We start from the raw sequence: 24,313 nt of genomic DNA on the forward strand, positions 1-24,313 counted from the left end.
ACAAGGTGTTTTACAGATGAACACAGAGAGGGAGAATTAGCTATAAATTACTTTTACGCTTATGGCTGGTCACCTCCTGCTGTTCAGCCTGGCCAGTACTAGGGGCTCTGGTTTCCTCCTGGCACTGTCTGCGCCTTTCTTCACGATCTGAAGGTAAGAAGTTGTGATTGAAAAATTCCACCCAGCAGTGTTGAATATTGTGAATGGGCCACCTAATACTGGGGTAAACCAGACAGACTACCTTTTGCAGGGGGGGTGGCACCTATGTAATACTGAGGCAGACCTGGTTACCTATACTGGGGGGGGGGGGTCAGTACCTGGGCCAGTTCTCTCATGAAGCAAGGTGAAACATTTGCAGATGGTGGAGATTACAGGGCAGCAGACTTGCAGCCAACCAGTCTGCTATTGTGTTTAGAACTAGAGATGGCCCGAATGGTTCGCCGGTGAACAGTTCCCGGCGACCTTCTGGAGTTTGCGATCGCAGAGAACCGCAAACTTTACCGGAAGTTCGATTCGCCCCCATAGTGCATCATTAGGGTCAACTTTAACCCTGTACATCATAGTCAGCAGGCACATTGTAGCCAATCAGGCTACAATCCCTCCTGGAGCCACTCCCCCCTTATAAAAGGCAGGTAGCGCCAGCCATCTTACTCACTCGTGTGCCTGCAGTAATTAGAGAAGGGACAGCTGCTGCAGACTCTCACACAGGGAAAGATTAGTTAGGCTCTTGTAGGCTTCTTAGCTTGCTCCTTGCTGATTCTTATTGCTAAAATAGCACCCCTCAGCCGCTCTTTTGAGAGCTAATCTTGTTCTTGTGATCTATTTTTTGTTTTGTTTTTGTGTGTGTCCCACTGGGCACTTTTTATTTGGAGTATCCAATAAAATTGTTTTGACTGAGCACTTTATTTGGAGTATCCAATAAAATTGTTTTGACTGAAAATCCACAGTCGTGTGTTCTGCTTGGAGGGGGTGAGTCCACCACTGCCTCCTCTATTACCAAGATGGGTTTTTAAGTTCTTTTAGTGTTTTTTATCCTATTGGCGCCTCTGTTATCCTATTATCTACATCAAGTCCACCCTTGGTGGAGGGTTGTACCCTTCCTTCTTCAACTACAGAGAGCGACTTTTTAATCCTGAGTGGGGTCAGGACAATCTCCCCACCTGCTTTGACAGTGGTTGCCTACTTGGTAACCCTGGTTTGTGAGTATTAAATTAATATTATTACTCTATCAATTATACCTTACCAGTACATACTACACTATATTGGGCTCTTGGTGTTCTCTCTTTTTCCCACTGACACTTGTGTTGCATAGACAGCCTTGATAATTCATACTGTGTGTGCCACTGCCAGGCCCAGCACATTCAGTGACTACCTGTGCGTGTGTGACAGGTGCACATTGTAATACCCAGTAGTACTGCATATACCTACCTGTTGTTCACAGTGCACCCACCTACCTACGTGAGTTGAGCGCACGCAGTGCCACTGTGCCTGGCCGCTACCTGTCTGTGTTGACAGGTGCACATTGTAATACCCATTACTGCATATCAGGGGTGCTCGGATACCCCTTTTTAAAATCCGAATTGATTCGGATCCGGATACCCAGATATCCAGATCCGGATCGGATATCCGAATCCGAACTTTCTGATATCCGCGTTGATGCGGACATCTGAACGCATTATCCGCGGATATCTGACCTATTCGGATATCCGCAGAGAAAACCGGAAGTGGCCTCTAAACTGCTTTTAAACCTTTTTTTAGGGTAAATGAGGCATGTAGCATCATGTATTTTTAAAGGGAAACACTAATTGATGATGTGGGGAATTAAAATCCCCCCCCCCCCCCCTAAAAAAAATGGCTGTCAATTAGCATTGTCAATTGGAACTTGACTTGGCATTTGGCATTTGGCACTTTGAACTTTGCATTTGGCACTTTGCACTTGGCACATGCAAAGTGCCAAGTGCAAAGTGCCAAATGCAAAGTGCCAAGTGCCATGTGCCAGGCGCAAGGTGCAAAGTGCAAGGCGCAAAGTGCAAGGCGCAAAGTGCAAGGTGCAAAGTGCCAAGTGCCAAATGCAAAGTGCCAAATGCAAGGTGCAAAGTGTGAAGTGCAAAGTGCAAAGTGCAAAGTGTGAAGTGCAAAGTGCCACATGCCGAGTGACAGTCAGACAGCAGAGGAGAAGACACTAGTGCACACTTATCGTCACACTGGCACTGCTCAGCAGCACAGCAGTTCTGTAGTAAGCTAACACAGTAGTACTACTACTCAGTCTCTAACAACTAGCACTGACTGCAGTACTACAGTACTAACTACACAATAACACAGTAATCATATTCCCTAACCTAACCTATACCTATACTGTAGCTAAGGCTAGCAGCAGCTGGCTTGATCTGTGCACACTACACACAGACACATAGCAGCTGCCTGCAGCACACACTCTGACTGTCAGACAATGATATCAAGCTAATTAATGATTTAATAGTGATAGTGAAGGGGTTAATCACTGACCAACTTATCACTGTGTGTGTACACAGCCCTTGGTTGGTAGACCAGCAGCAATGGAGCACAGCAGCACACACTCTGACTGTCAGACAATGACATCAATCAAGCTAATCAAGCTAAACGATTTAACAATAATGTAGTGATAGTCAGTGCAGTTTCTAGGCTAAAATGCACCCAGGGCGAGGGTGTAAAATTGCGCCCCCCCCCCCCGAAGCAAGGTATGGGTGCCCGCAGTATAGGTTAGCCAGTTCTAGTTGCACTCAGTATAGATTCCCCCAGTATAGATAGCCCAGAATAGGTACCCCAGTATAGGTAGCCAGCTATAGGTCCCCCCAGTATAGGTAGCCAGGCATAGGTGAGCCAGTATAGTTGCCTCCTGTATAGGTTAGCCAGGTAGGTGCCTCCAGTATAGGTAGCCAGTATAGTTGCCCCCAGAATTAGAGTTGAGCCGAAATTTTCGTAATTTCGCATTGCTAAAATTACGCATGCGAAATTTGCGATTACGATGCGAAATTACGGTAGCGTAATTGCCATTAAAATCGTAATTGAAAATACCGAAAGCGTAATTTTCAACGCGTAATTTCGCGTTTCGTTCATGCCGTAATTTCGCATTAAACGCTACCGTAATTTCGCGTTAAACCGTAACGCTCCGTATAATATAAAAAAGCCGCCGACTTTAAGGGTTAATAGCAAAGCCCCCTTAAATGCTAAGAGCCTCAAATTTGGAGAATATATTAAGGAGATCAGGAGGAATAAGAGGAAAAATTTTTTTTCAAAAAGACCTTATAGTTTTTGAGAAAATCGATGTTAAAGTTTCAAAGGAAAAATGTAAACATTTAAAAACCCGCCGACTTTAACGGTTAATAGCAAAGCCTGCTTAAAGTTTAGGAACACCAAATTCCCAGGGTATATTAAGGGGATCAGTGGGAATAAGAGGAAAAAATGTTTTTTCAAAAAGACCTTATAGTTTTTGAGAAAATTGATTTTTAAGTTTCAAGGGCGAAAAGGTCTTTTAAATGCGGAAAATGTCAGTTTTTTTTGCACAGGTAACAATAGTGTATTATTTTCATAGATTCCCCCAAGTGGGAAGAGTTTTACTTACTTCGTTCTGAGTGTGGGAAATATTAAAAAAAAAACGACGTGGGGTCCCCCCTCCCAGACCTCTTTAACCCCTTGTCCCCCATGCAGGCTGGGATAGCCAGAATGCGGAGCACCGGCCGCGTGGGGCTCCGCACCCTGACTATACCAGCCCGCATGATCCATGAATTGGGGGGTCTCGGAAGGGGAGGGGCAGCCAAGCTTTCCCCTCCCCCTCCGAGCCCTTGTCCAATCCAAGGACAAGGGGCTCTTCTCCACCTCCGATGGGCGGTGGAGGTGGAGGCCGCGATTTCCTGGGGGGGGGGGGGGGGGGCTTTAAGAGTTAAAGTAAATAAACACACAGACACTTAGAAAAAGTATTTTAATTGAACAAAAAACATAACCACGAAAAAAGTCCTTTAATATTCTTAAAATATTCTATAAAAGTCAGGGTGCGGAGCCCCACGCGGCCGGTGCTCCGCATTCTGGCTATCCCAGCCTGCATGGGGGACAAGGGGTTAAAGAGGTCTGGGAGGGGGGACCCCACGTCGTTTTTTTTTAAATATTTCCCACACTCAGAACGAAGTAAGTAAAACTCTTCCCACTTGGGGGAATCTATGAAAATAATACACTATTGTTACCTGTGCAAAAAAAACTGACATTTTCCGCATTTAAAAGACATTTTCGCCCTTGAAACTTAAAAATCGATTTTCTCAAAAACTATAAGGTCTTTTTGGAAAAAAATGTTTTCCTCTTATTCCCACTGATCCCCTTAATATACCCTGGGAATTTGGTGTTCCTAAACTTTAAGCAGGCTTTGCTATTAACCGTTAAAGTCGGCGGGTTTTTAAATGTTTACATTTTTCCTTTGAAACTTTAACATCGATTTTCTGAAAAACTATAAGGTCTTTTTGAAAAAAAAATTTTTCCTCTTATTCCTCCTGATCTCCTTAATATATTCTCCAAATTTGAGGCTGTAATGCGAAAATTACGCGAAAATTACGCTTACGCGAAATTTCGTGAAATCCTTCTTCATTACGATTATGTACTTACGGCCATAATCGTAATTACACTAATTACGCGAAATTTCGCGAAATCGTAATTACGTCATTACGCTCATCTCTACCCAGAATAGGTTAGATAGGTAGGTGCCCCCAGTAGTACAGGTTAGCTAGGTGGGTGCCTCTAATATAGGTAGCCAGAATAGTTGCCCCTAGCATAGGTTAGATAGGTAGATGCCCCCAGTATAGGTTAGTTAGGTAGGTGCCTCCAATATAGGTAGCCAGTATAGTAGTCACCTATATAGGCTAGCTAGGTAGGTAGGTAGGTGCCCCCAATACAGGTTAAATATGTTAATGCTTCCACCATGGTTAGATAGGTAGCTGCCCCCCCAGTATAGGTTAAATAGGTAGGTGCCCCCCAGTATAGGTTCAATAGGTAGCTGCATCCCAGTATATGTTAGATTAGGTAGCTGCCCCCTCAGTATAGGTTAGATTAGGTAGCTGCCCCCCAGGTTAGAAAGGTAGCTGCTCCCCAGTATAGGTTAGATAGGTAGGTGCCCCCCAGTATAGGTTAGATAGGTAGGTGCACCGCAGTATAGGTTAGATTAGGTAGCTGCCCCCTCAGTATAGGTTAGATTAGGTAGCTGCCCCCCAGGTTAAATAGGTAGCTGCCCCTCAGTATAGGTTAGATAGGTAGCTGCCCCCCAGTAAAGGTTAGATAGGTAGCTGCCCCCCAGTAAAGGTTAGATTAGGTAGGTCCCCCCCCCCAGTATAGGTTAGATAGGTAAGTGCCCCCCAGTATAGGTTAGATTAGGTAGCTGCCCCCTCAGTATAGGTTAGATAGGTAGGTGCCCCCAGTATAGGTTAGATAGGTAGGTGCCCCCAGTATAGGTTAGATAGGCAGCTACCCCCTCAGTATAGGTTAGATAGGTAGGTGCCCCCTCAGTATAGGTTAGATAGGTAGGTGCCTCCAGTATAGGTTAGATAGGTAGGTGCCCCCAGTATAGGTTAGATAGGTAGGTGCCCCCCAGTATAGGTTATATTAGGTAGCTGCCCCCTCAGTATAGGTTAGATTAGGTAGCTGCCCCCCTGGTTAGATAGGTAGCTGCCCCCCAGTATAGGTTAGATAGGTAGGTGCCCCCCAGTATAGGTTAGATTAGGTAGGTGCCCCTCCCAGTATAGGTTAGATTAGGTAGGTGCCCCCCCCCCAGTATAGGTTAGATTAGGTGGGTGTCCCCCAGTATAGGTTAGATTAGGTAGGTGCCCCCCAGTATAGGTTAGATTAGGTAGGTGCCCCCCAGTATAGGTTAGATAGGTAGCTGCCCCACAGTGTATGTTAGATAGGTAGCTGCCCCCTAGTGTAGGTTAGATTAGGTAGGTGCCCCCCCCAGTATAGGTTAGATTAGGTAGGTGCCCCCCAGTATAGGTTAGATTACGTAGGTGCCCCCCAGTATAGGTTAGATTAGGTAGGTGCCCCCCAGTATAGGTTAGATTAGGTAGGTGCCCCCCAGTATAGGTTAGATTAGGTAGGTGCCCCCCAGTATAGGTGAGATAGGTAGCTGCCCCCCAGTATAGGTGAGATAGGTAGCTGCCCCCCCAGTATAGGTTACACAGGCAGCTGCTCCCCAGTATAGGTTAGATAGGTAGCTGCCCCCCAGTATAGGTTAGATAGGCAGCTGCCCCCCCAGTATAGGTTAGATAGGTAGGTGCCCCTCAGTATAGGTTAGATAGGTGCCCCCCAGTATAGGTTAGATAGGTAGCTGCCCCCCAGTATAGGTTAGATAGGCAGCTGCCCCCCAGTATAGGTTAGATAGGCAGCTGCCCCTAAGTATAGGTTAGATAGGTGCTCCCCAGTATAGGTTAGATTAGGTAGGTGCCCCCCCAGTATAGATTAGAATAGGTAGGTCACACCTGCTGAGAGGCGCCGCCGCCGATGATGATCCGGGGGGGAAAGCACGGGCGGGTCACCAAGCAGGCCACATAGACACATCGGCCCTCTGCCTTGCCTGCACCGCTAGACGTCAAGTGTCATGCCATCACGCGGTGACGTCAGAGCGGAAGGCGCCACAGGACGCCCAGGAGGAGTGTAGGAAGTGGGACGGAAGGTGATGATCGCGCTGGCGTACTTTCATTCGCCTGTATCGCGGCGCGTATCACCTGTCCTGCTCATTCAGCGGCTCCAGTCAGTTTCCTCTTGCCGGCGCCCCCTTTCCTGTCCTGCCAGTCAGCGCTCAGTGCGGTCGCCCGGCCCGCACGGCGGAAAAAACGGCCCTGGTGATAGTGAAGGGGTTAATCACTGAACAGCTTTAGGTTATATCACTGTGTACACTAGGCCAGCCCAGCAGCACTGGAGCATGTCTCTCAGTGTGCATTCAGCAAGCCAGGACGATCTGTCTCATCATGGCAGCCCTCCTTATTATACAGGGGGGCTGGCCAGTGTTCCTTTCTGTGATTGGGTGCCAGGGTTTAGGCTGGGAGGCCTCTGATTGGCTCAATGAGGTCAGGTGGGGCTGGCCAGGGTTCCCCTCTGTGATTGGTTGCTGGAGCTTTTGCTGGGAGCCCTCTGATTGGCTCCCAGGACATCCTGGACCTCTGACAATATTTCAATGGTCAGATATCCGCGGATATCCGCATAGCCTAGCCAATTATCCGCGGATAGCTATCCGGATTTGCCTAGGTATCCGGAATCCGGATCAGAGGTCGGATGAGCATCCCTGCTGTATATACCTACCTGTTGTTCACTGTAGTGCACCCACCTACCTACGTGAGCTGAGCGCATGCAGTGTCACTGTGCCTGGCTGCTACCTGTCTGTGTGTGACTGATAGAGATGGGCCGAACCTCCGACTTTAGGTTCGCGAACTCGCAATAGACTTCAATGGAGAGGCGAACTTGAAAAGTTAGAAAAAATTATGCTGGCTAGAAAAATTATGGAAAAGATGTTTCAAGCGCTCTAATACCTGGAGGGAGACATGCTTGAGTGGGATACACCTCACCTAGATTTGACGCAAACCACTGTTTTAAGGTCAGAAATCACATTGAATGTTGAATTGCAGGTCTAAACTGCTTTACAACATCTTGCATGTGTATACATCTATCAGGAAGTGTATCTCCCCTCCCGTCCTCCTCCTCCAGAGGATCTTGTCTTCCAGGGATTTGTAGGATGTCAAAAGCACTCTCACATACATTGGCCAGGAATCGAATCCAGGTCAACTGCTTGGAGGGCAGTTATGCTCACCATTATACCACCAACACTACAGGCTGAAGCCAGCCTAGCTGGCCTGGGAAGGATGAAAAGCTTGGTGGCCATGCAACCATTCCTGCTAACCTAAAGCTTACTTGTGTCTTACAACACATTGGCTTAAGACTTTACCAAATCCAATGCTCCAATATGGGGAAGCTTCTCTGTTTGCTGTTTTTTTCTTTTTTTCTTTTTTAAGTGTGGTGTCACAGTTCACTCATCTCTTCAACTACAAGAAAGGCCCAGGAGTAGTCTTAGCTACCGTAATATCTATGTTACGGCAGGGCCCTTATTACACTTTCCCTTACAGGGCTATGGAAACCGTTTTGCCCATGCGATAAAGCGAGGTGCAAAAATGAAATCATGCTTAGCAGAGGTTGGTTTCAAGCCCCTTAAATTGAACCTTAACTGAGAGGGATAGGGATGTTTCATTTTAAACAATACCAGTTGCTTGGCAGTCCTGCTGATCTCTTTGGCTGCAGCAGTGGCTGAATCACAGACCTGAAACAAGCACGCAGCTAATCCAGTCTGACTTCAGTCAGAGCACCTGATCTGCATGCTTGTTCAGGGGCTGTGGCTACAAATATTAGAGACACAGAATCAGCAGGAGAGTCAGGCAACTAGTATTATTTTAAAAGGAAAAATCCATATCCTTCTCAGTTTAGGTTCCCTTTAACAGAAAGTGTCATTAGGGCCTTACTGTAACATAGATTGTAGTGTAACTATTTCAACTAATGTACCCTTCTTAAACTTGAAGATTGTATATAAATGTAAGCAGACCGCAGAGTGGTGCAGCAGAAGTGTGCTGGGCCCATAACCCAGAGGTTGATGGATTGAAACCATCCTCTGCTAGGTGTACTTTATTTTCTACACCTTGTTTTACCACATGGGCCAATTGGCGGCCATAACCTCTTAAGAGAAAGTGTCATTAGGGCCTTGCTGTAACATAGATTGTAGTGTAACTATTTCAACTAATGTACCCTTCTTAAAGGATACCCCAACTGAAATGTGACATAATGAGATAGACATGTGTATGTACAGTGCCTAGCACACAGATAACTATGCTGTGCTCCTTTTTTTCTTTCTCTGCCTGAAAGAGTTATATATCAGGTATGTAAGTGGCTGACTCAGTCCTGACTCAGACAGGAAGTGACTACAGTGTGACCCTCACTGATAAGAAATTCCCCTTTTTTACCTCTTTCTTGCTCTCAGAAGCCATTTTCTGCTAGGAAAGTGTTTTATAGTTGGAATTTCTTATCAGTGAGGGTCACACTGTAGTCACTTCCTGTCTGAGTCAGGACTGAGTCAGCCACTTGAATACCTTATATTTAACTCTTTCAGGCAGAAAAATAAAAAAAGGAACACAGCATAGTTATCTGTGTGCTAGGCACTGTACATACCCATGTCTATCTCATTATGTCACATTTCAGTTGGGGTATCCTTTAAACTTGAAGATTGCATACAAATTTAAGCAGAGTGGCGCAGTGGAAGCGTGCTGGGCCCATAGCCCAGAGGTTGATGGATCAAAACCATCCTTTGCTAGGCATGATTTCATTTTTGCACCTCGCTTTATCGCATGGGCAAAATGGTTTCCATAGCCCTGTAAGAGAAAGTGTAATAAGGGCCCTGCTGTAACATAGATATTACGGTAGCTAAGACTACTCCTGGGCCTTTCTTGTAGTTGAAGAGATGAGTGAACTGTGACACCACACTAAAAAAAAAAAAAACAACAAACAGAGAAGCTTCCCCATATTGGAGCATTGGATTTGGTAAAGTCTTAAGTAGAGTTGAGCTGAAATTTTCGAAATTTCGCATTACTAAAATTACGCATGCGAAATTTGCGATTACGATGCGAAATTACAGTAGCGTAATTGCCATTAAAATCGTAATTGAAAATACCGTAAGCGTAATTTTCAACGCGTAATTTCGCGTTTCGTTCATGCCGTAATTTCGCATTAAACGCTACCGTAATTTCGCATTAAACCGTAACGCTCCGTATAATATAAAAAAGCCGCCGACTTTAAGGGTTAATAGCAAAGCCCCCTTAAATGCTAAGAGCCTCAAATTTGGAGAATATATTAAGGAGATCAGTAGGAATAAGAGGAAAATTTTTTTTTTCAAAAAGACCTTATAGTTTTTGAGAAAATCGATGTTAAAGTTTCAAAGGAAAAATGTAAACATTTAAAAACCCGCCGACTTTAACGGTTAATAGCAAAGCCTGCTTAAAGTTTAGGAACACCAAATTCCCAGGGTATATTAAGGGGATCAGTGGGAATAAGAGGAAAAATTTTTTTTTCAAAAAGACCTTATAGTTTTTGAGAAAATCGATTTTTAAGTTTCAAGGGCGAAAATGTCTTTTAAATGCGGAAAATGTCAGTTTTTTTTGCACAGGTAACAATAGTGTATTATTTTCATAGATTCCCCCAAGTGGGAAGAGTTTTACTTACTTCGTTCTGAGTGTGGGAAATATAAAAAAAAAAACGACGTGGGGTCCCCCCTCCCAGACCTCTTTAACCCCTTGTCCCCCATGCAGGCTGGGATAGCCAGAATGCGGAGCACCGGCCGCGTGGGGCTCCGCACCCTGACTATACCAGCCCGCATGGTCCATGGATTGGGGGGTCTCGGAAGGGGAGGGGCAGCCAAGCTTTCCCCTCCCCCTCCGAGCCCTTGTCCAATCCAAGGACAAGGGGCTCTTCTCCACCTCCGATGGGCGGTGGAGGTGGAGGCCGCGATTTCCTGGGGGGGAGGTTCATGGTGGAATCTGGGAGTCCCCTTTAAAAAGGGGTCCCCCAGATGCCCACCCCCCCTCCCAGGAGAAATGAGTATAGAGGTACTTGTACCCCTTACCCATTTCCTTTAAGAGTTAAAAGTAAATAAACACACAAACACTTAGAAAAAGTATTTTAATTGAACAAAAAACATAACCACGAAAAAAGTCCTTTAATATTCTTAATTAACCATTAATACTTACCTGTCCCTTTAAATAAATGATCCCTCGAAATAGCCTCGGAAATGTTCTATCAGTTACAATGTAACAAAGTTATTACAATGTAACAACTTTGTTACATTGTAACTACGCCGCACCCGACGTCACTCACCGCCGCCGCCGCCGCCGCCACCGCCGCGTCTGCACTGACCCGAGAGCTCTGAGCTATAGCTCAGAGCTCTCTAAAGCATCTTTGTATTTTGGCTCCAAGGAGCCCCATTGGTCCTTAGCAGACCAATGGGGTTCCTTCAAATCAGAAGGAACCCCATTGGTCTGCTAAGGACCAATGGGGCTCCTTGGAGCCAAAATACAAAGATGCTTTAGAGAGCTCTGAGCTATAGCTCAGAGCTCTCGGGTCAGTGCAGACGCGGCGGCGGCGGCGGCGAGTGACGTAGGGTGCGGCGTAGTTACAATGTAACAAAGTTGTTACATTGTAATAACTTTGTTACATTGTAACTGATAGAACATTTCCGAGGCTATTTCGAGGGATCATTTATTTAAAGGGACAGGTAAGTATTAATGGTTAATTAAGAATATTAAAGGACTTTTTTCGTGGTTATGTTTTTTGTTCAATTAAAATACTTTTTCTAAGTGTTTGTGTGTTTATTTACTTTTAACTCTTAAAGGAAATGGGTAAGGGGTACAAGTACCTCTATACTCATTTCTCCTGGGAGGGGGGGTGGGCATCTGGGGGACCCCTTTTTAAAGGGGACTCCCAGATTCCACCATGAACCTCCCCCCCAGGAAATCGCGGCCTCCACCGCCCATCGGAGGTGGAGAAGAGCCCCTTGTCCTTGGATTGGACAAGGGCTCGGAGGGGGAGGGGAAAGCTTGGCTGCCCCTCCCCTTCCGAGACCCCCCAATCCATGGACCATGCGGGCTGGTATAGTCAGGGTGCGGAGCCCCACGCGGCCGGTGCTCCGCATTCTGGCTATCCCAGCCTGCATGGGGGACAAGGGGTTAAAGAGGTCTGGGAGGGGGGACCCCACGTCGTTTTTTTTTTTATATTTCCCACACTCAGAACGAAGTAAGTAAAACTCTTCCCACTTGGGGGAATCTATGAAAATAATACACTATTGTTACCTGTGCAAAAAAAACTGACATTTTCCGCATTTAAAAGACATTTTCGCCCTTGAAACTTAAAAATCGATTTTCTCAAAAACTATAAGGTCTTTTTGAAAAAAAATTTTTTCCTCTTATTCCCACTGATCCCCTTAATATACCCTGGGAATTTGGTGTTCCTAAACTTTAAGCAGGCTTTGCTATTAACCGTTAAAGTCGGCGGGTTTTTAAATGTTTACATTTTTCCTTTGAAACTTTAACATCGATTTTCTCAAAAACTATAAGGTCTTTTTGAAAAAAAAAATTTTCCTCTTATTCCTCCTGATCTCCTTAATATATTCTCCAAATTTGAGGCTCTTAGCATTTAAGGGGGCTTTGCTATTAACCCTTAAAGTCGGCGGCTTTTTTATATTATACGGAGCGTTACGGTTTAATGCGAAATTACGGTAGCGTTTAATGCGAAATTACGGCATGATACGAATGTAATGCGAAAATTACGCGAAAATTACGCTTACGCGAAATTTCGCGAAATCCATCTTCATTACTATTATGTACTTACGGCCATAATCGTAATTACACTAATTACGCGAAATTTCGCGAAATCGTAATTAGGTCATTACGCTCATCTCTAGTCTTAAGCCAATGTGTTGTAAGACACAAGTAAGCTTTAGGTTAGAAGACAAGATCCTCCTCCTCTGGAGGGGAAGAAGGCTGTTGTGGGGTGCTATATAAGGAATAATAATCAGCCAGGAGCAAGCTAACAAGCCTACAAGAGCCTAACTAACCTTTCCCTAGCAGAGTCTGTCAGCAGCTGTCCCTTGACTAATTACTGTAGGCAGACGAGTGAGTAAAATGGCTGGAGAACCTTGCCTTTTATAAGGGAGGGTGGGGCTCCAGGGGTGAGTGTAGTCTGATTGGCGACAATGTGCCTGCTGACTGTGATGTAGAGGGTCCAAGTTAACCGTAGTGGAGCATTATGGGGGCGAACCGAACTTCCGGAAAAGTTCACCTTCGCCAGCAAATGCGAATCACCCGAAGTTCGCCTGGAACTGTTCGCGGGCGAACCATTCGGCCCATCTCTAGTGACTGACAGGTGCACATTGTAATACCCATTACTGCATATACCTACCTGTTGTTCACAGTGCACCCACCTACCTACGTGAGTTGACTGTGCGCAGTGTCACTGTGCCTCACCGCTACCTGTCTGTGTGTGACTGACAGGTGCACATTGTAATACCCATTACTGCATATACCTATCTGTTGTTTACTTCAGTGCACCCACCTACCTAAGTGAGTTGGGCGCACGCAGTGTCACTGTGCCCGGCTGCTACCTGTCTGTGTGTGGCTGACAGGTGCACATTGTTATACCCATTACTGCATATACCTACCTGTTGTTCACTTCAGTGCACCCACCTACCTACGTGAGCTGAGCGCACGCAGTGTCACTGTTCCTGGTCGCTACCTGTCTGTGTGTGACCGGTGCACATTGTAATACCCATTACTGCATATACCTACACGTTGTTCACTTTAGTGCACCCACCTACCTACGTGAGCTGAGTGCACGCAGTATGATATGCCACTCCGTGCATACCTGTTAACTGCACCTGTGTGACTGCACATTGTACTAGTCAAGTCAGTGCAAACCTTTCACTTCATCCCCCCCGATATGGACAAAACAGACAAAACAGGTAGAGAAAGAGGTAGAGGCAGACCCAGAGGAAGGCCACCCAGCAGGTCTGTGTGAGGTCGTGTTGATGTGATTTTGTGCGGCCCTGGCCCAAAGTACAGTGCTCAGAAGAAGGCACGTCCCATCAACTCCCAAGATTGTCAGGATGTGTTTGACTATTTAACACAGAACACCTCATCTTCCGCAGCCACCAGTGCTACTACAAGCACCACATCCGCTGCATTTGACACTTCGCAGGAGTTATTTGGTGGGGAATTCACTGATTCACAGCCATTATTGTTACAACAAGATGAAGGCGCTAAGCAAGTTACACCACCTCATATGTCTGAGTTAGGCGGCAACACTTTGGACATAACATGTGAGGATGAGGATGATGAAGTACCTGCTGTTGGTGCAGTTTTGGAGGTGTCTGAGGCAAGCGAAACTGAGCAGGATGATTATGATAATGACGATGATACAGATACCACGTGGGATCCTAAGAGACAAGATGACCAAGGGGACAGTTCAGAGGGGGAGCCAGAGAGGAGTAGGAGGAGGCGAGTTGCTGAAAGAAGCAGGAGGAGCCAGGAGCTCATCAGAAACAGCTGGTGGCAGTGTCCAGCGCCGGCCAACATGCCCTTCAACGTCAGCTGCTGATGCCACCATAGTGCCATCATCCCAGGGGGGCTCAGCGGTTTGGACATTTTTTAGTGTGTCGTCCCTAGAGCAGAGCAATGCCTCTGTCTCCAAAAATTGAGCCGTGGAAAAGCCAACACTCACGTAGGGATAACTGCCTTACAAAGGTAACTGCAGAAAAGGCACAAACTGCAATAGGAAGAGCACCTGAGCAAAAGCAGCACACAAAAGCAAAACAACCCTCCTTCTCCTCTTCCTCCCTCAAGTGCAGCATCTTCAGTCACTTTCTCCCTTGCAGCTTCACAGCCACCCTCCTCCACTCCGCCTCTGCCCTTGAGCGGTTCCTGCCGTTCTGCCCACAGCAGCCAGGTGTCCGTGAAGGAAATCTTTGAGAGGAAGAAGACAATTTCTGCCAGTCACCCCCTTGCCCGGTGTCTAACAGCTGGCTTGGTGGAACTGTTAGCTCACCAGCTGTTACCATACCAGCTGGTGGACTCTGAGGCCCTTCATAAATTTGTGGCGATTGGGACACCACAGTGGAAGATACCAGGCCGCAATTATTTTTCTAAGAAGGCGATACCCAAACTGTACCGTGAGTTGAGAGGCAAGAGGTGTCATCTCTGGCGAACAGCGTTGGATCAAGGGTCCATCTGACCATGGATGCCTGGTCTGCCAAGCAAGGTGAGGGCATGTACATAACTTACACAGCCCATTGGGTCAACCTGGTGACCGTGGCGCTGACAAGCAGGGAGTAGGTGGCTGTGCAGCGGACCAACTTGTGACACCTCCACGGCTTGCAGGCAGGCCTCCTGCCACCTCCTCTCCTTCTCCTCCTGCTACATCCTCTTCGCTATCGTCCTCCTCCTTGGCTGAATGGCAGTTCAACTCTACTGGTGCTGCGATCTTCTCTCCAGCTACACAGCCCCAGGGCCTATGCTGCATGCCAGGTATGACGGTGTCACGCCATCTTAGACATGTCTTGCCTTAAAGCGGAGAGTAACACTGGACCAGCTCTTCTGGCTGCTCTTAACAAACAGGTGGATTAGTGGCTGACCCTGCACCAGCTGGAGATCGGCAACGTGGTGTGTGACGTTGCAATTTTCTTTCCGCTTTGAATTTGGGAAAGCTGACACATGTACCCTGCATGGGACATGTGCTGAATCTAGTCATTGAAAGATTTGTGTCAAAGTACCCAGGCTTAGAGGACATCCTGAGCAGGCCAGGAAGTTGTGTGGGCATTTAAGGCGGTCTTATACGGCCATGGCATGCTTTGCGGACATTCAGCGGAGAAACAACTTCCCGATGAGACGCTTAATATGTGATAGCCCGACTCACTGGAATTCGACCCTGGTCATGTTCTCTCGCCTGCTAGAACAGGAGAAAGCCGTCACCCAGTACCTGTACAATTACAGTAAAAAGACATGCTCTGGGGAGATGGGGATGTTCTGGCCCAACAACTGGACACTGATTCGAAATGCATGCAGGCTCATGCGGCCGTTTGAGGAGGTGGTGAGTCGCAGCGAAGGCACCATCAGCGACTTGAACCCGTATGCTTACTTCCTGGAGCGTGCATGCATAGAGTGGTGGATCAAGCTGTGGAGGAGCGTGAAGAGGAACAGTTATGGGAGCAACAGTTGTGGGAGCAATTTTCATCAGAACCAGATGTTTCCTCCTGTGGCAGCACAGAGGGGGGAGGAGGAGGAAGAGTCACGTGGGGAAGAGGAGTCAGACTCGGATGATGAGGAAGGTGTTTCTTTGGAGGAGGAGGAGGCGGCGGCAGAAGAACAACCACAGCAGGTGTTGCAGGGGGCTTATGCTGCTCGATGTTCCCGTGGTATTGTTCGTGCCTGGGGGAGGAGGAGGATTTACCTGACGTCACTGAGGAAGAGCAAGAGGAGATGGAAAGTAACTTTGTGCAGATGGCATCTTTCATGCTGTCCAGGCTGTTGAGGGACCCCCATATAAAAAACTCAAGGGGAATGAGCTGTACTGGGTGGCCACGCTACTAGACCCTCGGTATAGGCACAAAGTGGCGGACATGTTACCAACTCACCTGAAGGCAGAAAGGATGCAGCACATGCAGAACAAGCTGGCAACTATGCTTTACAATGCGTTTAAGGGTGATGTCACAGCACAACGCAATAAAGGTACCACTGCTGGTAATCATTCTACCATGTCCACGCAGGCAAGGACAGGATGCTCCAGCGATCTCATGGTGATGTCAGACATGCGGACATTCTTTAGTCCAACGCCTCACCTTAGCACTTCCGGATCCACCCTCCACCAACGCCTGGACCGGCAGGTAGCCGACTACCTGGCCTTATGTGTGGATGTAGACACTGTGAGCAGCGATGAACCCTTGGACTACTGGGTGCTCAGGCTTGACCTGTGGCCAGAGCTGTCCCAATTTGCCATCCAACTTCTGTCTTGCCCTGCCGCAAGAGTCCTGTCAGAAAGGACCTTCAGTGCAGCTGGAGGCATTGTCACTGAGAAGAGAAGTAGCCTAAGTCACAAAAGTGTTCAGTACCTCACCTTTATCAAAATAAATGAGGCATGGATCCCAGAGGGCCACTGCCCGCCCCAAGACTAAGTCAGTTCCCACACACATCATCTCTGTCTGCACGCCGAGTGACTGGCTGCCTTCCCCAAGAAGTCGCTCCCCACACAGCACCTCTGCCCACAGGCCGCTTGACTGCCTTCTCCGCCACCACCAACAGGGTCCAGGACTCCAGGCGGATTCCTGAATTGTTAAGGCTGCTGCTAGCAGTGGCCGCTATAATAATTTTTCTGGTGCGGGTACATGCCTGCCTAATTTTTCTGGCTGCACTGCAGCTGCAACAACAAAACAAAAGGCATGTACATGTGCCTATTCCCCTTCATAATCATTACCTTGCCACGGGGAAGGGGCTTGCGTATCACTATGAAGCAATGACTGCCGGCTGCCAAGTGCCACGTGCCACGTTCCGAGTGACAGTCAGACAGCAGAGGAGAAGAAACTAGTGCACACTAACTGTCACACTGGCACTGCTCAGCAGCACAAAAGTTCTGTAGTAAGCGAATACAGTAGTACTACTACTCTACAACTAACTAGCACTGACTGCAGTACTACAGTACTAACTACACAATAACACAGTAATCCTATTCCCTAACCTAACCTATACTGTAGCTAAGGCTAGCAGGACAAGTAGGCAGCAGCTGGCCTGGTCTGTGCACAGCACACACACAGACACATAGCAGCTGCCTGCAGCAGCCCTGCAGCACACACTCTGACTGTCTGTCACTGAATGAAATCAAGCTAGCTACCTAATTAACAATACAATAGTGTAGTGATAGTGATGGGTTTAATCACTGAACAGCTTTAGGTTTATCACTGTATTCAGCACTTGCTAGGCCAGCAGCACTGAAGCATGTCTCTCAGTGAGCAGTGACAAGCAAGGACAATATTTCTCATCATGGCAGCCCTCCTTATTATACAGGGGGGCCTGGCCAGGGTTCCTTTCTGTGATTGGGTGCTAGGGCTTAGGCTGGGAGACCTCTGATTGGCTCAATGAGGTCAGGTGGGGCTGGGCAGGGTTCCCTTCTGTGATTGGTTGCTAGGGCTTCTGCTGGGAGCCCTCTGATTGGCTCAATGATGTCATCTCCTTAGTTACAGTATTCAGATTCGGATATCCGCCGGATATCCGCAGATATCTGGGTATGCAACCAAATATCCGCATAGTGATATGCAGATTTCAGCCCAGATATCCGGAATCCGAATCCGGTCGGATAGCGGTAAAAAGTTTGGATATCCGGGTAACTCGGATATCCGGAATCCGGAAGAGCATCACTGCTTCCGGGGGGCCCTATCTGTCATTACACTGTCACTGTCCATGCGTACTAAATAAAGCGTGGTTTTATAGCTTTCTACAAAAGACACGGATAATTCAGTGCAGAAAAGCGTTTTTCTGCACTTTCTGAAAAGGGGCCCACCGCGGCCCCGAAACAATTGTCATGTATCTGTGCTGATGAAGCAATAAACAGAATAGTTTGGATCCTGAAGCCGGTGTGCTAGCCTGAACCTATGACTGTTTATGTACTGGGTGCTTTGGCTTAGTACCCACAGGCTATGCACTCACCACTTGGGTAAGGTGTGCCACTTCTACGATCTCTTCATTTATTTCATGTATTACTTTCACCTTTTAGGTTGAATTACTGAAAGTGTACCTGAGATGAAATAAAAGAAAAAAATCATACATACCTGGGGCTTCCTCCTGCCCCCTTCGGCCGGATTTCTCCCTTGCCACCCTCCTCCACATCCCGGATCTTCTGTTATCAGTCCTGGTAACTTATGCCAGTTGGTGCAGGTGCAGTGCAGCCGCGCACACTTCCCATCGCAATGAAGTGCAGAAAGCTTATGGCCACAGGAGCACGACAGAGTACACACAAGCCGCTGGACTGCACATGCACAGTAATCTCCAACTCTCAAAGTTACCGGGACTGATACCAGAAGCTCGAGGAGGTGGAGGACGGAGGCGAGGGAGCGATCAGGCTGAAGGGGTCTGGAGGAATCCCCAGATAAATATGATTTTTTTTTGTTTTATCTCATCTCAGATTTGAAGTACATCTTACCTCAGGTTTATTTGAAGTAAATGAAGTTTTGTATGTTATTCTAATTTTTTGAGTTTCACCTGTAAGTCTTAAGCAGCAAAATGTATAAATCTTACCTTTGAACATGGCTATCAATGGTTCCAGTTTCCTCCCCAGGTTTGGTTGATTTGAGTTTGTTTGACTGGGATGGTGTCTAAATGCTGAGTTTTTCTCCTCCTGGGTAAACAGGAAGAGATCTTGAGCCAGTTTGCTAATACTGGTCTGACTTTGAAGGATGCGGTCCTTTGCCTGATCACAGCTCTCCTGTAGATCATCAATTACCACAATCACCTTGTCCTTCCCTGTAGAAACATGCAGATCATCTCGTCATAGTTTTATAAGGAATTGAGAGCAGCAGACTCTGGAGCAAATCACCAATACAAGAAAAATCTGAACAGGGCAGTTTCTAGGCTAAATTGCACCCAGGTCGAGGGTGCTCCTTTTTTCCTTGCATTTGTTTTCCCAGAAAAATTTCTATAAACAAGATCTTACACTGAACAGAGGAAAGCCTCAGGACCCTATGGAGGCTTCTCTCACTTGTCTAAAGCCCCCTGTTGCAGAGCACAGCCCCCCTCCACATCAGGGCCCCGAAGCTCCCCTTCTTTAGTCATGGTATCTCTGTAGCCGCCCGAGCCTGCCTGCTCACACTCAGTAGCACGAAGCCTATGGCTCCTGTTTACTGCACATGCACAAGCGGGATCAGACGGCTACTGCATGGCCATGATACAGGAAGAGGAGCTGTGTGGCCCCAATCTGTTTAGCGACAATGCCTTGCCGCTAATCTTCCGGGGAGGGGGGGGCTTCAGTGATAGGGGACATTAGAATACAGAGGGAAGCCTCAATAGGATCTTGAGGCTGCCCTCTCTTTAGGTAAGTATCAGATTTTGGCTCCAGTACACTTTAGAAACCATCCTAACTAGCCTACAAACCTATAGAGAATAAAATGCAAGGCATATTTATGAACCACCAATAAAATTGCTAAGTGGAAGTAGCAGCTAAGTAGCAGCTACGTCCAAAATGCTAAAGTTGGTAAAATACAGAGTGTTGTTTGTAATTGCAAATATAACAGAACGATGCAATGTTATAGAAAATAAGCAATATAACTGAAAATAAAAATGTTAGACTCTTTGCTACTAATGGTCTATTAGTTATCTGTACTACACATACAATTAATTATATCATAAGTCACTTTAACCACTTGCCGACCGCCTAATGCAGATGGCGTCATTTCGCGTGGAACGCGATTAGACGGGAGCTCACGCTGGCATGAGCTCCCATCACTGTAAACTGCCTGCTCCAGCTGATCTCGCTGGCAGGCTGTGTTTATTTATAAGCGAAGAAAGTACTTATATAGCGCTGGCATCTAACGCAGCACTGCACAGAGAGTATTGCCTTGTCACTTAACTGTCCCTTGGAGGGGCCCACAATCTAATCCCTGGCATAGCAATATGTCTGTGTATGCGTAGTGTAGTGTATGTAACGTAGTGTAGGGACAATTTAGGGGGGGAGGGGGGGGTTAAAAATAACAAAAAAATACAAAACAAATAAATAAAATTAGCAGCAGCAATCAAATATCACCAAAAGAAAGCTCTATTGGTGAAAAAAAGGGGTGAAATCCATTTGAGTGGTACATGACTGAGTAATAAACTGTTAAAGCTGTGAAATGCCAAATAGTAAAAAATGTCCTGGTCACTAGGCAGGTATAAGCCTCTGGTCCGCAAGTGGTTAACAAACCCCCCTCTTCTGTGATGACAAACCCTTAACCCCTCCCCCCCCCCCAAAAAAAAAAAGCTGTGAGCAGCAGCCCAATAAAGTGTCAGATGCTGGGGCTACCCGCTATGCAAATTGCAGCTATGCATAGCAGACACCATTAGCATAGCAGGTAGCCTGGGCCTCCCTAATTTCCTGCCATTGCTGCTAATTTCAGCTTTTACCATGGGTGCCTATAACAACACCTTTCTTCCCAAGCTTTTTACCATCTTTGGGCAACAACACTCACTATCTTACAACTGGTGGAGGTTGCTGTGGGTACAGCAGTCTGTGCAAAAAGCCTAAAGCTAGAACTGGAGGAACTGTTGAAACACTAGGTGCTTATGAATGCTTACAAATTGGTGCTGCTTATGAATGCTTATAAATCCAAACAATCATTAGAGAAGTCAAGAACAGCTGTGGTGAGCTGGTTTTCACAACAGATGTCTGCAGAGGATTATCGAGAGGCATATCTTGCCATGTCTTAGTGCACCACTGATAAAAAGTACTGGCCTAAAGCACAGTGAGCTGAAATGATAGCCACCTTGTTGACGGAGACCCTCAAAAGGCCTATTTTGATCTGGGCCTTGTGTCAGTTCATGTTAAAAAGGGTAAAAAGGGGGTAAAGAGGCGCCCAAGGTGAATAAAATACATTAAAAACAACTAAAATATAAATAAATGAGGTGGCTTACCTCAATGACGACACACCCATATAGGAATGGATACTTATTAGTAAACAAAAGCACAGGCAACGCGTTTCGTGGGAACTCGCCCACTTCCTCAGGCCAAATAAAGTGCCACTAAATGCCGGTAGCTGGATTCAAGGCCCCTTGGTGATTGGTGTCAGCAAAAAAAATTTTCTGATTATTGATGATCTGCAGTATCACCAATAATACAGATGCTATACCTGATTATGTGGTGATCTGCAAAATCACCAATATTGCTAGTATAGCCAGACACAGGACAACCAATGTGAGATTGTGTTTGGTGCAACAGTAATGAGAAGAGAAGATCTCCCAAGGAGCGAGAGATTCAGACAGTACTGCAGCCAAGGATCCCCTGAGGAGCAGGGGATTCAGACTGTACTGCAACCAGTGGACACCTGAGGAGCAGGGACCATTGACTGTGCTGCAAGACTGATCACCTGAGGAGCAGGTGATTAAGACTATACTGCAGCCAGTGGACACCTGAGGAGCAGGGACTACTGACTGTGCTGCAAAGGATGATCACCTGAGGAGCAGGTGATAAAGACTACACTGCAGCTAGCGGACACTTGAGGAGCAAGTGTTACAGATAGTGCTGCAGCTGAGCTTCACCTAAGGAGTAGGCGAAAGCTACTACAGATTCCTCACCAGTGGCAAGGCCCACTGGTGAGGACAGGAAGGTCAGACAAGCAGAGTAGGCAACGTACGGACAGATAATGGCCTCAATTCACTAAGCTTATCTCCTGTCTTTAATAACTCTTCTAGAGTTGTTACCATGGTGATAAGGCATGTAGTATTCATGAAACATTTTACCTCAGGCAAACCTAAAGTTAACTCTTCTGTCTTTAAGTTAACTCTTTAATCCTTAAAATAACTCCAGAGTTAAAGACAGGCTGTTCATTAACTGTGTGTGAAAATAACTACAGAGGAGGTAACTTAACTACAGAGGAGGTAACTTAACTACAGAAGAGGTAACGTAAGGAATGAAGAGTTAAGATAACTCTCTCACTGTGTGGAGGTAAGTTTTCTCTTGCCTTATTATCTCCAGCATGATCTTAGTGAATTGAGGCCAAAGTACAAAGACAGAAGGCTGATTCAGTGTTAAGTTCAGGCAGAGTCGGCAACAGTAATCAGATAGGCAGAGGTACAGAATCAGCAAGCAGGAGAGTGGTCAAGGAAGCAGAAGGTCATAACAGATAATACAATGCAATTAGTACTTTAAGCTATCAACAGAATCTGGCTAAGTGTGGATCCCCAGCTCCAGCTGGTTCTAGCACACTTTGGGATCTGACCAGGGTCTGAGCGCTAACACGTTAGCATTCGCAACAGCAGACACGGGGCAACTGACAGACTAGAACTATATATACAAGGATGCCCCGCAGCGCCGCCCCCATCACTCAGCCAATCCAAAGTACCGTTGGAGTCAGCTGACTAGGCAGATCAGCTGACTCCCCTCCTATTCGCATAAAGATCCTGTGTAGCCCTCAATCTATGTGCAATCGAAGGACCAGGCAGAGCAGCAGCATGTAACTGCGCGGCAGAGGCCCCCGGCTGATACGCGGAGATAGCCACCATGCCGCTTGCCTCTGCGGCGGTATCTCCACTATCTATTACACTTTTAATGTATTTTATTCACCTTGGGCACCTCTTTACCCCTTTTTTACTGTGTCTCACCCTATCCTTGGGGTGCTCCTACACCTGACCACTGGTGGTCTCTGACACTACCTAGTTTGCCAGTGTGTAAGAGTTTTTTCAAGAGAGCGACCTTCACCAGGTCTCCTGGTACCCCGAGTGGAGTCGGGTTTGTGCATCTCCACCTGCCTGCAGTGGTCGGTTGCCCTTCTGCAACCCGCCTTTGTGAGTATTATTTCAACATCATTTAATTTATTCATCAATCTCTGTGACGTACTGCACCATCTGGGCTCCCGTTGTCTTTGTTTCTTCCCATAGGGTGCACATACTCACCCTCAACCTTCTTGTATGTTAAAAAGCGAAATCCTTGCGTATTTGAATGCAACCCTTGTTGTCCAAGCCCAGTGAGTGAGTTCATGGACATTTTGACTGAAAAGTTACCTCGTCACAAATGCATGAACTAACTTACCTGACCAAAAAGTGGCTGGCTGCAGACGAAAGTTCTGATTGAGCTACAAATCGTGGATAGGAGAAGGCTACACCCGAAATATGTTGTGTGCCTTGTTGTGCTTTGTTGGGAATACGGTGTTTAAGAAGCCTTCTGAGTATGGTCTGTAAGTTTGTTCTACAAACCGTGGATAGAATGGTTTTAAATCACTAGGCCACTAGCCAAAAATCATGGGAACTCTAACTTACCAATGAACTGGAGGAGCTGGTTGATCAGTTTCAGGCTGTCAAAAACCCGAGCGGTTCTTGCCTTTTTCATGATTGCTAACTCAGTAAAGGACCAGCCCTTAAAGCGTTGCTATCATATAAATCCGGCATAGCGGGGTCTGAACCCTCTATAACAGTAATTATAGATTGACGGTGTACCTTGAAATGAATCAGAGCACTCAGTATATGATTTTATATAAAAAAATGTATTTGCTTATCATACAGCATACTGTATATATATGTTACGGCCAGAACCCGAAGTTTGGCCAGAACTAGAAGTGGCCGGCCACTTCGGGTTCTGGCCGGCCAATGTGCGAACTGGCCGCTGCGCTGCGGCCAATGTGAGAAATGCAACAATTCCTGTAAGGTTAATGTTATGTTGTGGCCGCAGCGCAGCGGGCAAATTTATCACATCTTAGTTTATTCAATGAAATTAAGCCGGCGACAATGTGCGAACTGCCTTTTTTATCTGCCTCTCTCTCCTCCTCTGCCTCTCTCTCCTCCTCCCCCCCGCCTCTCTCGCTTTCCTATGGGCAGTCTGGCGGGGACACGCGTGTCCCCCCGGAGTCGTTCGTCGCGGCAGGGAATCCTGCCGTTCTTGCAGAGCGGGTGCTGGCAGAAGCAATGTCTGCAGCCTCCCCGCTCTGCTCTCCTGCCGCGACGAACGACTCTCCTGGACACGCGTGTCCCCGCCGGCTGCCCATAAGAGAAGGAGAGAGAGG

General features: G+C 46.8%; 1 protein-coding gene across 1 annotated transcript in view; it reads right to left on the reverse strand.

Annotated features, from left to right (window-relative positions):
* Nucleotides 1-15,754: 15,754 nt before the first annotated feature.
* LOC137526014 (uncharacterized) overlaps nucleotides 15,755-24,313 on the reverse strand; it is a 178,783-nt gene continuing 170,224 nt past the window's right edge. The window contains exons 6-7 of the mRNA XM_068247224.1: nucleotides 18,870-19,094; nucleotides 15,755-15,759 (exon numbers count right to left, since the gene is read on the reverse strand). Of these exons, the coding sequence (XP_068103325.1) occupies nucleotides 15,755-15,759; nucleotides 18,870-19,094 (230 nt within the window). The remainder of the gene's footprint in view (nucleotides 15,760-18,869; nucleotides 19,095-24,313) is intronic.

Source organism: Hyperolius riggenbachi, chromosome 7 (assembly GCF_040937935.1).
Source record: "Hyperolius riggenbachi isolate aHypRig1 chromosome 7, aHypRig1.pri, whole genome shotgun sequence".
Lineage (NCBI taxonomy): Eukaryota > Metazoa > Chordata > Amphibia > Anura > Hyperoliidae > Hyperolius > Hyperolius riggenbachi.